Here is a 15,467-nt window from a genome sequence, read left to right on the forward strand (position 1 = left end):
ATGTCTTGTCAATTCCGTCGCCATGGTTACACAAAATGTTACATACTATAAATAGCATACTACCTATGATCAAGACCTGTCCAGGGATTTAACCATGCTTGCAGGCCCATAATGAAGTCTGAGGAATAATAGAATGGGCTGCTGTGTGTTGCTTTGCAGGCCCATTATTTATGTGTATGGAGTTTAACAGTCAGGAGATCGGGAACGCTTGGGTTCGAATCTCTTTGTGGAGTTTGCATGTTCTCCCCGTGCATGCGTGGGTTTTGTCCGGTACTCCGGTTTCCTCCCATGTTCCAAAAACATGCATGTTAGGTGAAGTGGTGACTCTAAATTGTCCACAGGTATGAATGTGAGTGTGAATGGTTGTTTGTCTATATGTGCCCTGCCATTGGCTGGCGACCAGTCCAGGGTGTACCCCGCCTCTCTCCTGAAGTCAGCTGGGATAGGTTCCAGCAGGCCCCCGCGACCCTAATGAGGATGAGCGACATAGAAAATGGATGGATGGGCCTCATAAACTGAATTTGACTGTTTACCTTTGCTTGTTTGCGTGGATGATGCCTTATTTTGTATTTGTGGTGATCTTTCTCAGGCCTAGGATGATCCAAAATACAGGTCAGTGTGTTGCTGTAAATAAAGCCTCAAGCTGGCCCAACTTAGCCCAACCCAGCAAACCTTGTGTGCTCTGATCCCGAGCGTCCTTGAGCAGGGTGAACTGACCAGCTAAGCAGTATGCCCCACCCGTTAATTCAGTTCCTAAATATTTAATTATTTGCCAGATGGATGAGGGCCCCTGAAATCAAATGTTATTTTTCGCTCACTTTCATCTTTCTATCCATGCTTGGCTACCAAAAAGACAATGAGATGTTTTGATCTCAAGCAAAGATGCTGTGATGACGTGACGTCATCTGTAATTTCGAATCCCCACCTTAATTAGTCACCGCAGCCCCCTGTTTAATTATGAAACACAAGCAAAATGTTAATTTGCAGCCCGGCTGGGCGAAGTCATCAGGCATTCAGGGCCCATTATTTGCTATAAAAAGATCAGGCTCGACTGTGACACAAAAATCTTTAGCCCTGTTTTAATTACAAGCCTCCGTCTGTGATACGACCCTTGCTGACACCTCAGGGATCTCGCAGCAATTTTGTCTTCTGGGGAATGGCTTCTTGGATGGAAAGGTCATTTTTGTGATCCGGTTGAATTGCGCATCCAACAGTATAAATCTGAGAGCGCTGTAAAGCATCTGCAGCGTCATAAAGCCAGTTTTATGGCGCCATATTGGCCCGTATATCAGTGTCAATGACTATATTGAAAAATAACTGCATTGTTAGATAAGACTAGTCAACAGTATTATGTGCATATGCTGCAAATGTGACTATAAATTAGGCCGTTTTACATAGTGAGTATCAGCGCGTCGTAGGACAATGAGAGCCTTTTTCCACTAGGGGGGTGCGGGTTCAACTGAAAGCATCCTTTTGTTGATGAGAGTCTCATGGTCATCAGTGCATCTGTCATCAGCAGGTCTCAGCTGGACAGACTGTAAGTACAGTAAAGCCTCCCCTCCAATACCCCCCACCACCCCGCTCCATCTGAGTCCCACCACCACCACCACCCTACAGGCGCATCCCTAATTTGGGCTCATCTCTGTCATGTTGCACAGCGCCCGACCCCTCGGGCCCAGCGCACATCCTACTGTGATGAAGGAAGAGGGGAAACAGAGAAGACAAGATTGAGGATGGGTCGGAGTGTGCTTTGGGAGATGAGTAGTGATGGGGGGGTTGAAAGACCCATGGTGTGCCAGCTGGTGTCGTGCCCCCAAGTCGTGACTCGTACTTTACCATCTGTCTCGGTGATCCTAGACAAAAAACAAAAAAAACAAAACACCCTTGAGTGTCTCCTAAGTTGTTCTTCCCGTATGTTTGCTACGCAGTGGCAAAAGAAATAACACACACACACACACACACACACACACACACACACACACACACACATGCATGCATGCATGCAGGTGTGACAGGAGCAGATGACTGGTGGCTCATCAGTGGAACTCCGCCCTTCGGCCAAACACTGATTCATCCTGACAGTTCTCTCAGTCTTGCTGCAAAGAAGCAACCGGACGTGTCAAAAAATAACCCAGAGCTTTTGATTCAAGTGCTGTTTTCACACTGTAATGGAATATTTCAAAAATCTGTTTTCTCGCATGTTTGATCAAAACACAAAACCGACTCCTATCTACTGTCTTTAAAGATCATTCAAGATGACAGAGATGTTATAAAAACACATCTCACCTAACGCCAGGGCCGTAGAAGTCTTAGTCTTACAGGCTTTACAACAGGTGGCGCTGCGTCATTCCTGGGACACTTTTTTTTTCCACTTATGACACTTTTTCCTGTAAGAATTCAACTAGAAATAATTAATTTCAGGGTCAACTGTCATGGATGTTAGTGAAACAAAAAAGACTTCTTAGTTGTCACATAAGCAGGGCCGCCACTCCCTACACGCAGGGCCCCGCGATCAATGGGGAGTGGGGCTTGTTTCGGGGGTGGGCGTTTTACACAAGGGGGCACATTCTTGGCGCACTGAATCTGTGAGGCATACAGCACCAAGTCAGCCCAAAGCAGGAGAGGAAAAAAAGAGACTTGTACCGCAATGATTGCCAGCACACAGCAGAATAAGACAATAAAGCAGTCGTGGTGCGGTCGAGAACGTTCACGCCCAACACAAAACATTGTTTTTTAATACTGTAGGTTGTTATTGTGCACAAAAAATAATGTATTGAACAATTTTGCTTGTATTTGTATTACTTGCTTCGAAGCAAATTCATGTTGAAGTCACATACAGTCATCCGTCGCCACGTCACGGTTCCAATTCTTCTCAACTTCTCTCTATTTTTATCACAAATGGCTGGCGACCAGTCCGGGGTGTACCCCGTCTCTCGCCCAAAGTCAGCTGGGATATGCTCCAGCAGACCCCGCGACCCTAGTGAGGATAAGTGGCATAGAAAAAGGATGGATGGATTGAAATCATGCACTTTTGTGGATGACGACAGCCGATTGATAAAAATACGCTGCACAGTATTCAGTAGGTGAAACATGCAAGCGGCAAACATGATCGCTTTTACAGGCTTTTATTGCAGGTTTGAATTATCTCGCAACAGTAATAATAACATGATAATCAAAACAATAATAACCCTAATAACACGGGCTGCTGTTGCGACACACACAAGCACAAGTGTTATTTACAGTGGTGTGAAAAAGTGTTTGCCCCCTTCCTGATTTTTTACTATTTTGCATGTTTGTCACACTTAAATGTTTCAGATCATCAAACAAATGTAAATATTAGTCAATGACAACACAACTCAACACAAAATGCACTTTTTAAATGAAACCTTTTATTATTAAGGGAGGAAAAACATCCAAACTTTTCCAGCATCAAGCTCCTTTTTAAGGTCATGCCACAGCATCTCAATAGGATTCAGGTCAGGACTTGGACTAGACCACTCCAAAGTCTTCATCCATTCAGAGGTGGACTTGCTGGTGTGTTTTGGATCATTGTCCTGCTGCAGAACCCAAGTTGCTTTCAGCTTGAGGTCACCAACAGATGGCCGGACATTCTCCTTCAGCACAATTCATGCTTCCATTTATCACAGCAAGTCTTCCAGTCCTGAAGCAGCAAAACAGCCCCAGACCATCACACTACCACCACCATATTTTACTGTTGCTATGATGTTCTTTTTACTTTTACACCACATGTAATGGGACACACGCCTTCCAAAAAGGTCAACTTTTGTCTCGTCAGACCACAGAGTATTTTCCCAAAGGTCTTGGGGATCATCAAGATGTTTTCTGGCAAAATTGAAATGTTGTTTTTGTTCAGCAGTGGTTTTGGTCTTGGAACTCTGCCATGCAGGCCGTTTTTGCCGCCCAGTGTCTTTCTTATGGTGGAGTCATGAACACTGACCTTAACTGAGGCAAGTGAGGCCTGCAGTTCTTTGGATGTCATTGTGGGGTCTTTTGTGACCCCTTGGATGAGGGGCAGCCCCTGTTCATGATAAAGTCTATTGTAAAAGAGGCGGGGCTTAAAAAAAATTCTGCTTAGGGCCACTGTTTGGGCCACATAAGTTTGAAAATAAGGTAGCCGCTGTTAATAGTAAAATCTAAAAACACTTTACCTTAACTTTGACAGCAAGTGGGTCACTCTCAGTTCTACCAGGATTTCGTGGGCCTTTTTTTATTATTGTGGCCCTAAATTCCTGATGTCACAGCAACATCTATCAACAAACGGTTTGAAAAGTTCTTGCCAATGTTGGACTTTTGTCTTCATTCTAACACCGTGCACATAGTTTAACCCCTGCTTTCACGCAGAACATTGGGCAGCTGTTAAGCATAGTTTCCAGCTGTGATTTTTGTTGGCAAATGAGAGGCGTTATCACACGTTAGGTCTGTCTGTCCGTCAATGTGAACAAGGAAGTGCCGATGCATTTGATTGATCAGACAGTTGATTGGTGCTGTGACGAGACGGGAGATAATTTGAGACTACATGCTGGAAAGGTGAAGAAAATGAGCAGCAGTAAAGAAACGCTGGACGTACTTTGGGACTAAATCACTTTCAGCAACAAAAAAATTGGAGGAGCCATTTGGGAACCAAAAGAACCAAAAATCCCATCAGTAGAGTACACCTCAATTCACCAGAGCTGCACAGGTCGTTCCTGGAATCCTCTTTCACTCGTCCATGATGGCGTCATCGAGCTAGTGGGTTTTACACACCTTGTCCAGTTTCTGTGGATAACGATCTATACTGCCTTGCAGTCGAGTACACTGGTTTTTGGCTTCTTGCTGAGTCCTTCTTCCCCACCCGTTTGAAACACGTTCATAAGTGAACAACAAATACATGGGAGGCCAACTACATAGGTCAGTAGCTTCTGTATGCTTATGTTCCTGCAGTCATCCCATAGCATGTGCATTCGTGCAGTGTGGTGTAAACAAAGAATAATAGGAGTGTAAAGGTGACTGTAGGGGTGTTATTTCAAGTCTGCAGGGTTCCAGTAATGGTAATGTCGGGAACACATGAACCGCAATAAACGAGTGGTGACTGTATCCAAGTTTCATTTCTATAGTTGTCCCTTGAGAAGATATACTATACAGTGTTCCCTCGTTTATCGCGGGGGATAGGTCGCCAAAATAGCCCTAAATAAGTGAAATCCGCGAAGTTGCCAACTTTATTTGTTTACAATTATTATGTATATGTTTTAAGGCTGTAAATCCCCTCACCATACACTTTATACACTTTTCTCAGAGGACAGGCATTAACTTTTTCTCACATTTCTCTCTTGTTTAAACACTCTCAAAGTTCAAATTTCGCTTGAATTTTCATGATCCATCGACTAGGTTGGACACAAGAAATTATGAAGTTACTCACGCGTATTCATTCCTCTGACCGTGCCTCGTCCTGGCGCCGTTCGACTGCAGCGTTTTTGTATCCTAGTTAAAATATACTGTATTTCTCCTGCCGTTGTGTTTTCCTCCTCCTTGTCATACTCCTTGAACCGAAGATTCATTTAGCCGGTTAGCTACTTCTTCTATTGTTTATTGGCGGTTAGCAAGCAGCTCTCACAGTTAGCTAGTTTGCTAGTGACCATTGACCACAACAGGAAATGGCACAAAGATGAAAATGGTTTACAGCCAATCAGGATGCAGAACACAATGGGCGGGTTCTCCCTTAGCCAATATGGACTTTTGTGGTTCTATATTTAGCCGGCTGTAATTGTAGCGATACTGTGGGTTCCAAATACGCTCGTACAGGCACGTAAACACATACTGAGACAGGTGGAGCTGCACACGTCTTCAACTCTGACATGAGTATACAACACCCTCTACTGGTAGTAGTAGTGAATACAATAACGGACACATACAACAGAGCACCGATAGATCGCTCTAATACACCACAAGGACGCAGAACACAATGCGTGTTCAACGCTGTTAAAAAAAATTGCACTTTAAAACAGCAAATCCACGAAAGGTGAACCACGATGTAGCGGGGGAACACTGTATAATAGGAAATGTTAAAACCGGTAACCTTTGGTGTATGCTTGGGCTCCTAACAGCCTATGTTGAGGTCGGGCCTTCTTTTGGTAAAAGCCACAAAAATGCAAAGAAAAAATGCACAACCTCTGTTTATGCTTTAGTGCTGACTTAACTGAGGCTTTATGAAGTATGCTGAGGTCACCCATGATATGCATTACAACAGTTCAGAGCTTCAGGTTTTGTTATTTTTTTTACTTTTGAGTTTCCACAGAATTTGGGAAAGACTTTAGCATGGCCAGGAATTTCCAAAAAGTCAGCTTTCTGTGAGCTTAATTTTAGTTGGCCAATGGAATAGAACACACAATTAAAAATATCTGTGTTTGCATGGACAGCGCCTAAGTTGAAGAGGAAAAGAGGATATGGTACGTTGACCTCAAATGTGCAATTAAACGCACTCGACTCGGCTCGTATTAGAAAACATCGTCACAGTTTTCATGTTTATTTTTAGACTTAAATGGAATCATGCCGGCAGCATGTTCAGCATCCCTACGTCTGAAATATTCCCCAGCACACTAATCACCAGAACATACAGCCTGCAATTATCTAAAAGAAAGCAACACTTGCACTCCTCCCCCAGGAGTGCGGCATTATTTGGGCACACACTCAGCAAGAATAGTGTTAGGTTAGCCATAGTCGTGGAAAGTATAATGGACACATGTACTGTACGTACTGCATGTGTGTCAATATGAGGCTATTACGTTTGCGACATGGCCGCAATTCATCCACCTGACACGTTGTGGTTTTTGCAGTTTGTCTTTTGTCTGCTGCCGGGAGTTGCTCTAAGGAGCAGCTCCAATCATTAGCGGAGGCAGCTGAAAATGCTGATTATGAATTTGTTACATGCACACTAATTGCATCGACGCCCACGGCTCAGCGCTCGCTACGTAACAGCTACATTAGCAGCATTGACTAAACAAACCTCTTTGCCGTGCCTCGCTTTCAAGCTAACAGCCCGTTTCCCCCCTCTGTTGTTTGCAGGTGTTTCTCACGGTCAGATCATCTGGCGCTGCACATGAAGAGGCACATCTGAGGCATTCGGGGAGCGGTCTGAAGGGGACGGAGGCAGGGATGAGGAGAGAGCGAGAGAGAGAGAAAGAGAGAGAGAGGGGAGCGTCACTTGCAGAAAAAGTACCACCGTGGATCTCAGACGTACGGATCTTTGATTTGGGGATTTTGGGGTTGCAGCACGCCACGGGGTTGAACACAGACCGGCAACAAACGGGTCACACGTGACTCCATTCACCGTCAACTGCTTCCCGGAATGGTTGACCTTTAGTTGGCAGCTCTTTGTTTCAACTTCCAACTTTTGCCTCCCTTGCAGTACAAAATGTCAGGCATGTTAATGCAGCATTGCTTCACATGCAGCCAATTTAGCACTTGTATATTTTGGTCCTCTTCGAGCTAAACGCCGTCTCACTGGGTTGCCGCAGCCTTTCTGTTCAGTCAAAGGTTACATAATCTCATATGAGTTTTCCATTTGACCTCTGACACCTACCAACAAGAGCCATTTATGAATCATTCTGGTCCGATGGCGCTTGTTTGAATCGGATTTGGAGACGTGACGACGGGAGCATGTTTCAGCTGGCGGAGGTTGATTGAGGCCATCCGTAGAGCTGCGCGGGTCTATGAACATCATCCACTGGGAGTTTCCTCTGGATGTGGTCAACTAATCTATTCCTGGGAAAGAGAGGCCATCTCCCGATGAACCGAAGCGTCTGCGGAGACATCGCACAGCTCCTCAATGTGGATCTTTGGAGCTGAAACTGTTGCACAATTGACTCTTTACAAACCTTTTGTTAAAAAGAAAGGCCCCAGTGCGTCCGACTGGGAGGCACAAGTCGAAGCATTTTTCTGACTGTAATAGCACATCAGACAAGATCGCTATGTATGTAAAGGCTATATGTTTCTAAGCAAAGATCTCCTATTTGTTCCGAATAGACCGTTCTGAAGAACTCTTTGGGAATGGATGCAGCCAAATAAAAACTGCAGATGCCTGAAATGATCTCTTGGGCCTCTGAGAGTGATTGGCATCTGCCAAGCCAACAGATTGCTCTCCGTGCAGAACTCTTCCAATTTAGCAGACTTCCATTCAAAATGCTGCCGTCTCACTAAATCAGGCCCTATGCATCTCCTAGGACTTTCCTGATGACTTCTTGTGAGATTTATCTCCAGTTGGACATAGAATGGACTCGTCGGAGGACAAATCCAATCAATTGGCGCCGGATCAATGTGAATGTATCTGTGTATGTGTCTGTGCACTTGCATCTGAAAACACGAGAATGCCGTTGCGGTCGCTTCCGGTTATAACCACACATTTCCACTTTACATGTCATAGTTAAACTAGGAAGTCACGCCTGGTGGCTTGTGTCACGCATTGTTCCGGTGGAACGGCAGGGGGGCCGGGAGAGCAGATTTCTAGAGTGAAGAGGGAGTGAGAGACCTGCACACTCAGCAAAGATAACTGCCCTCTCAGCTCCTGAAACGACAACAGAGTAAGACCTCTAGATACAAAGACATGTAGTCACATTTGTTCATGGTGATCTGACTCCTGAATCCCAGTTGCCAGCTCTGCTGAATGCCTTTTGACCAGGCAGCACAGACAAAACAGAGGCTATGCCAGGATTCAGGCTGACTGAAACTGCAATCCTTGACACAATTGTCGGTCTGCATTTGATTAAGAATTTGGATTATTTGAGTCATAGCCTCCAGTATGCTAGCGAACCTAGTGAGGACAAGCGGTACAGAAAATGGATGGATGGTGAATGATTTAAGTCAAGTGAGGCACATAGACACCTGTGCTTGTTTCACTTTTAGAATAGTACCGTAAATTCCGGATGATGGAGCACACCACCTGTGTGTAAGCCACAGGTGTCCATGTTGTAACATGGAATATTCACACAGAAAGACACACTATAAACCTTGCAATCCTACCTACACTCAGTGTTGCCAGCGTCACTCGTTAGCCCCGATGAGTGAGATGTGAGACATTTTTTTTCATCAGAGATCAAACAGTGCAAGCAGAAGCTGTAGTAATTCTACAATTGATCAAACATACTTAAGATTTGTCAGATCTGCATAAGATTTCAAAATGTGACATTAACGTCCACTTTACTACTCCAATCCACAAATTCCTGAATCTGCACCCTAAGCTTCATGGGAACTGTAGTTCTTTTTGCCATAAATTTGCCGTGTCGTTGTTGGTTGTTGTGGAAAAAAGTCCGGAATTTACGGTATGTGTGGCTCCTAGCCAGCAGTCCAAGGCTACTTTCACACGACAGGTCAATCCCAATTTTTTTGTTCATATGTGACCTGTTTCAGATTTATTCGTGTCGGTGTCAACAGGACAGTTTTGTTTTTTTTCCAAGTGCGACCCAGGTCTCTTTCATATGTGGTCATGTGTCCAATGCTACATCGCATACATCCAACCAAAATATCATTGAAAGGTGGCAAATCTCACAATTCATCGCCAAAACAGTCAGTGGCGAAAAGAAGATGTTTTGGAATTGATCGAACTCACCGCTCACATCAGTGTCCCACCATTCCTTGGAACAGATGTCAAAGCAAGTGCCCCACAAACTGCCGTTGCCAAAATTCTTACCCTCTACCTTCTGCATCTTGAACGAGGAATAATTTGGTTAAGAAAATGTTGACTCAAGTTGCACAAAATCTTTGAAATTGCCACAAATGCGCCAGGACCGAGACTATGAATTGGGGCCATGTTTACTTCCACTAGCACTCTTTTGTGCGCATGCGCGTCACTTCAGAATCGGGCATCATACGCTGCAGTATCATTACAGATGATTTCATATGTAACTGGTATCTGATTTTTTAAAGTCAGTGTCATGTGCCCGACGCTACTGTAGCCTGAACGTTGGGGTGGCGTACATCTGGCCTATCCGTCATCAAAAAGCCTGTTTTGCATTGTGAGAGTTGGGGAAAGGTACTCGCAGATGTGGGCAAAAGTTTATTTTTGTCCCCCGAAACTTATTTTACAAATCTGTATCAGTGAAGCGGCTCACGTCAACGCCCCACCACTCCTGGTTCCAGCTCCTAAGCACCCACATGCTCCGTGGAACAGATGTCACAGCAAGTGATCCACAAACTGCCATAGCCAAAACCGTACCCTCTTCCTTCTTAATCTCCGACACCAAATAATTTGGTTAAGAAAATGTTGACTCCAGTTGCCACAAATGTGCCATGACTGGGGCACATTTTTTTTGTAATGTACATAAAAAGATCAAGTTTGAAGACCCTGCCGCGTGAACGTAGCCCCAGTGTTCAGTCCAGGTCTGGATTCAACAAAATGAAGTTGGTTTGCACCATCAATGGCAGCTCTACGTGTGTTTCAATAGCTCCAATGTTGACATGAATGGTTGTGTGGCGATGTGGTTTTCGTTCTCATGGACTGGAACACCGGAATATTCCCCGAAAACCGGGTTGTCTAGAAGCGACTCAACTAATTCTTCTTCTCACTTGTGCACCGGAAGACTTTCGAAATGTGAATGTTTACTTTTTAATTTATTTGATTTCTGCTGTTCACTACTGTGTCATTTTAATGAATGATTGTCACTTCTGCTGTGCCTGTGTGTACTTTTTTTGTCTGTATTTGCACTCCAATTTTGGAAAAAAGTCACTATCATATCTAATGTTTTGTGTCCACTCGTGCACATGGCACCAGCGCCACCACCACTGCATCTCTGTACAGTTGCTGTTTTATACACACACGTGTGCACATACATGCGAGCACACCCTCAGCGCCTGCATGCACGCAGACACTCCCTACACATGCAGGCGAACACACACACACACACACACACACACACACACACACACTGGCTCAGCCTTGAGGTGCAGGCTGCAGCTCTCCTGAATTTTAAATCAGACCCTTTTTTCTACCGGCATCTCCTCCTCCTCGCCCTCACTCCCCATCAGATATCACCCCTTTCAACTCCTATGTCCCCCTGCACCCCGCCCACCATCCTCCTTTTTCCTCCGTAGTCTTTCTCCTTTTCTTTCAGCTGTATAAAGTGTTTCAAATTTATCATTTGTATATTATGATGTATGAGTACGATAATGTTCTTTATTATGGAAAAATGAGAAAGATTTATTTTTGTTACCGGTTTGTTTCATAATTCCTTTTTTTAAATTGGTATTGTAATATCTCTATGCAAGGAACTGTTTGTTTTTTTATTTAAGAATGTAATTATGTGTAATAAATGGTAGACGCAGTTTGGCATGGAGTATTTATGCTTCCTGGCTGGTCTGTTCAGTCACAAAACCCACCTCATTACCGAAACTCGGTGCCATAGTGGAACCAGTGCCAACGCAAACTGGAAGAACCAGACCGGAAAACTCTTTTTGGTGATAAATGAATACAGTGGAACCTCGGTTTTTGTCATTAATTTGTTCCAAAAGGTCAGATGAAAACCAAAAATGAGGCAATTTTTCCCCTAGGAAATCATGTAAATCCAAAAAATCTGTTCCAGACACCCAAAACTATTAACAAAAAATACATTCTATAAAGAATAATTGTAGTTTTACATGCAGAAAACAAAGCAAACTGACTATAAATGACAAATGAATGGAACGTGTTGTTGATGCAGGCTTCCCATACACCCTCGCAAGATTGAAATTCGCACCTTCTTTATCAAATTGCCGGAACTCGCAATTTTCTTTGGCCTCATGGTGCCAAAGTGCAATATCGTATAAAACCGAAGACAAAATTTTCAACACAGAGAGTCTGCAGGGATATGGACTCTGCATCAGTCCGTTGTGGTGAAGAGGGAGCTGGGCTGAAAGGCAAAGCTCTCAATTCACCGGCCGAGCTACGTTCTTACCCTCACCAATGGTCAAGAGCTTTGGGTAGTGACCGGAAGGACAAGATCGCGGGTACAAGCGGCCGAGTTTCTTCTGTAGGGTGGCTGTGCTCTCCCTAAGAGATAAGGTGAGAACCGGGAGAAAGTGAAAGTAGAGCTACTGCTCCTACGCATTGAGAGGAGCCAGATGAGGTGGCATGTGGTCAAGATGCCTCCTGGTGTTCAGGACACATCTGATTGGGAGGAAGACCCAGGACACGTTTAAGAGTCTATGTCTCTCAGCTGGCCCGAGAACGCCTCGGCATCTGCTGGGAAGAGCTAGACGAAGCAGCTGGGGAGGTGGAGCTGGCCTTCCCGTCTCAGGCTGCTGTCCCCGCGACCCAACCGCGGATAAGCAGAAGAAAGGATGGTATTGAAGAGTGAAGTCATTTGTTTTGGGGGTTTTGGGACCCCCAAATGGGGGAATATATTGAAGAATGACTTGTTGCGACCTTTGATTGCAGTCAGTGGTTGACGTGACCGGATCAATTACATAAGTTGCTTTCATCACTTACATGTCATCAGATTCCAAATGTTCTGCCAAACAGCTGCTTGCAGTCAGGAGTGATTTCCAAATAAGGGCAAGGTCTTGGTAACTCTTGGTAAGGCTTCCTAAGTTTTTCTCAACGAAAGGTTAGTTCAACCCAAATGTTGAAGCACATTAGGACTGACGCAATACGCTAAAACTAGGAAAAGTTCATTGGATTTGGACAATTTGTATGGTTTCCTTTTTTAAGTACCAATTGGGCACCCCAATAAGTCCTTATCAGGGCTCAATGGCAGACTCAGCCACACGGAGAGCAATAAGCACCCAGAGCACATTTACAGTAGAGAACTTACAGTTGGACCCAAAGAGTGCCCAGAAATTAAATCACTGTCCTTTTTTTGCTCCTTGCATCATGCATTCCGATTACATCCCAACAAAGGAATGCTGAAAGCATCCGCTCTTCGTGTCTAATCACATCAGTGAGCAAACAAGGTGACGACTTCTCCGCTATTCTTGCCTTTTGACCATGACCAGCTGATAAAATGCTAATCAAATAACTAATGGCTAATTAGGGAGTAATTACTCGCTGCTAAATGGGCCTACGCAGTGTATTAATTCTCCTCGGGTCTGGCACAGAGGAAGTCCCATCAGGGTTTCTTTTTCTTTTTTGGGGGGCTCATTTAATACTCACTAATTGAAACAGGCACCCTCATCAGGAAGCTTACGTGTATCTGTCCAACTTAATGTGCTATTATCAGTAATTACAGACGCGTTATCTACCTAACTGAACTTACTGCCTCCAACTCAGGAGCGCGTTTGTGGAATGAGAAACGATGGAGTCGTTCTTCAATAAAGGTCGTGTCGTTTTCATTAAACGTGATGAGAATGAGGCCGGCCGTGAGTTCACTGTAAAGCCGCGTCCGCATATTACCAGCTTGTGGGGGGGCTTCCACAGCGGCACAACAGCACGCTTTGTTATCCCGCTATTACACCACGGGTCCCGAGCGGAATATTATGCAAATAATTGAAAGAGCATCTTGATAAACACTCTGATAGAGGCAAACACGAACTCCGTCCTCTTTCATCCCTTCATTTACAGTACCACTTATCCTGCTGCTCATGCACATCCCAGCTGAAGACGCCCTGGATTGGCCGCCAAGAACATGCAATTAACATCAAAGTCAAAATTTCACTGTAGACCTAGCGCTGTGTTTATTTTTAGGTCAACAAAACAATTATTGAGAAAATCATAAAACTAAATAAATACTGCAAAAACTAAAAAATGTGCATAAACGTATCAGAAATAATAAATATTAACACTTGTGGTGATTTTTATTTGGATTATTTTCATAATTATTATACAACTATAACAAAATATATAAATTCATACCAATTGATACTACTGATTATTATTGTTATAAAGCTAGCAAACTAAATAAATTGCCATTATGATGATTATGATTATGATATTGTAATATTTTTATTATTACTATTATGTTTGATTGTGAATTTCTCTTTGAGATAAATAAAGTACCTATCTATCTAACTATCATGTTATTATTATTATTACTATTATAAACTAGAAAAGCACTCGCAGAGCGCAGACCTCTGCCAAGCACCGTAGTTCCCCCCATATTGTATTTACACCATAAATATTAGTCCTGCATTTATTTTATCTATATATTTACATGGCTAGCATGCTAACTTTAGCATGCTAACACCTATCATAATAGTGGTAAGTGTTTATATAAATGTCTAGCTATGAAAATGGCTGAAAATGCTACTATGGTAATGTTAGCATGCTAGCAATGCTAACATGCTAACACATAGCATAATAGTGCTGCTTATATATGTGTATAGCGATGCAAATGGATAAAAATATGCTACTATGCTAATGTTAGCATGCTCACACCTAGTGTAAGTGTCTACCTATGAAAAGGGCTAAACATGTTACTACGCTAATGTTGCAACATGCGCTAGTAATGTTAAACATTAGCATGATAACGCCTAGCAATCCTAACAAGCTAACATTAGCATGCTAACACCAATGTGCCGGGAAGGCAAAATTTTCCCAATGAGTTGAGAATTTTGACTTTGGAACAGTCTGAAGTAGCTAGAACGCTTTAGATCAAAGGCATTTTGCGTTCCGGAAGAAAAAAATGTGGGAATTTGTGTGCTGTGGCTAATAGCATGAATGTCTTGACTTTGTGAAGAACGTGACGCATTGTCGGGAAATTTTAACGCACGCACACACACATTTTCGTTGCAAATGTGACATTGTAAATAATTCATACCGTTCTATTTGTAAATTGTTATTTTGGCGGAAAACAAGCCTTATTTGTGGTGTTTATGTTGTGGTAGAGTTGTTTAGATATTTCAACTGTCACAAAAGCAAAAAAAAAGTTATGCTTGAAATGTATCTTTTCACAAAAAGCTGTTTTTTAGTCGGGAGCTGATATTTTCCTGAAACTCACCTATGTTCTACTGCTGATTTCTAAAGAACAGGAAAAGGTAGAAACAAACTTTTTTATTCTGATGAAAGATGAGAGTCTAACCTTTCTTTTGTCACGTATAGCCATGAAACACAATATTCTGTGTGCTTTGAAAAATCTGTCAAACTTCTCTAAAATGCTCTTCTGTTCTGATACCTGATATACCTGATATACTCTATATCCCCGTCTTCTACAGGAAAGACTTATTCTCATTTGTTTTTAAGACAAATTCACAAGCGGTCATGTTATCATGGATTTTTAGCGAGCTGAGGGTCTAATTTTGTGCAAGCAGCATCCGAGTGCTGCCATACTTCCAATTATAGGGAATATGTCGCCATGGCCCTCTGTAATTAAGGCCTAATCACGCTCTCGCTTGCGGAGAAGCATCCTCATCAAGCTTCCATCTATCAGCCTCGTTGTGCGGCTTCCCAGCAGCCTTGTCAGGGATTCTTACCACTCAGTTTGTAGTGTGTGTTTTCACAACATTTAGTGGAGCCTCTTCTCTGAAAACACGTCTATTATGTGCTCCATTCTGTTGATGTGAAGACCTTC

The 15,467-nt window shown here is 43.3% G+C and overlaps 1 protein-coding gene across 1 annotated transcript in view; it reads left to right on the forward strand.

Annotated features, from left to right (window-relative positions):
• LOC129187451 (Krueppel-like factor 7) overlaps nucleotides 1-10,952 on the forward strand; it is a 37,747-nt gene extending 26,795 nt beyond the window's left edge. Inside the window, exon 4 of the mRNA XM_054786756.1 lies at nucleotides 7,060-10,952. Coding sequence (XP_054642731.1) covers nucleotides 7,060-7,111 — 52 coding nt within the window. The 3' untranslated portion in view covers nucleotides 7,112-10,952. The remainder of the gene's footprint in view (nucleotides 1-7,059) is intronic.
• The last annotated feature ends 4,515 nt before the right edge of the window (nucleotides 10,953-15,467 follow it).

The sequence above is a fragment of the Dunckerocampus dactyliophorus genome, chromosome 1, assembly GCF_027744805.1.
Source record: "Dunckerocampus dactyliophorus isolate RoL2022-P2 chromosome 1, RoL_Ddac_1.1, whole genome shotgun sequence".
Lineage (NCBI taxonomy): Eukaryota > Metazoa > Chordata > Actinopteri > Syngnathiformes > Syngnathidae > Dunckerocampus > Dunckerocampus dactyliophorus.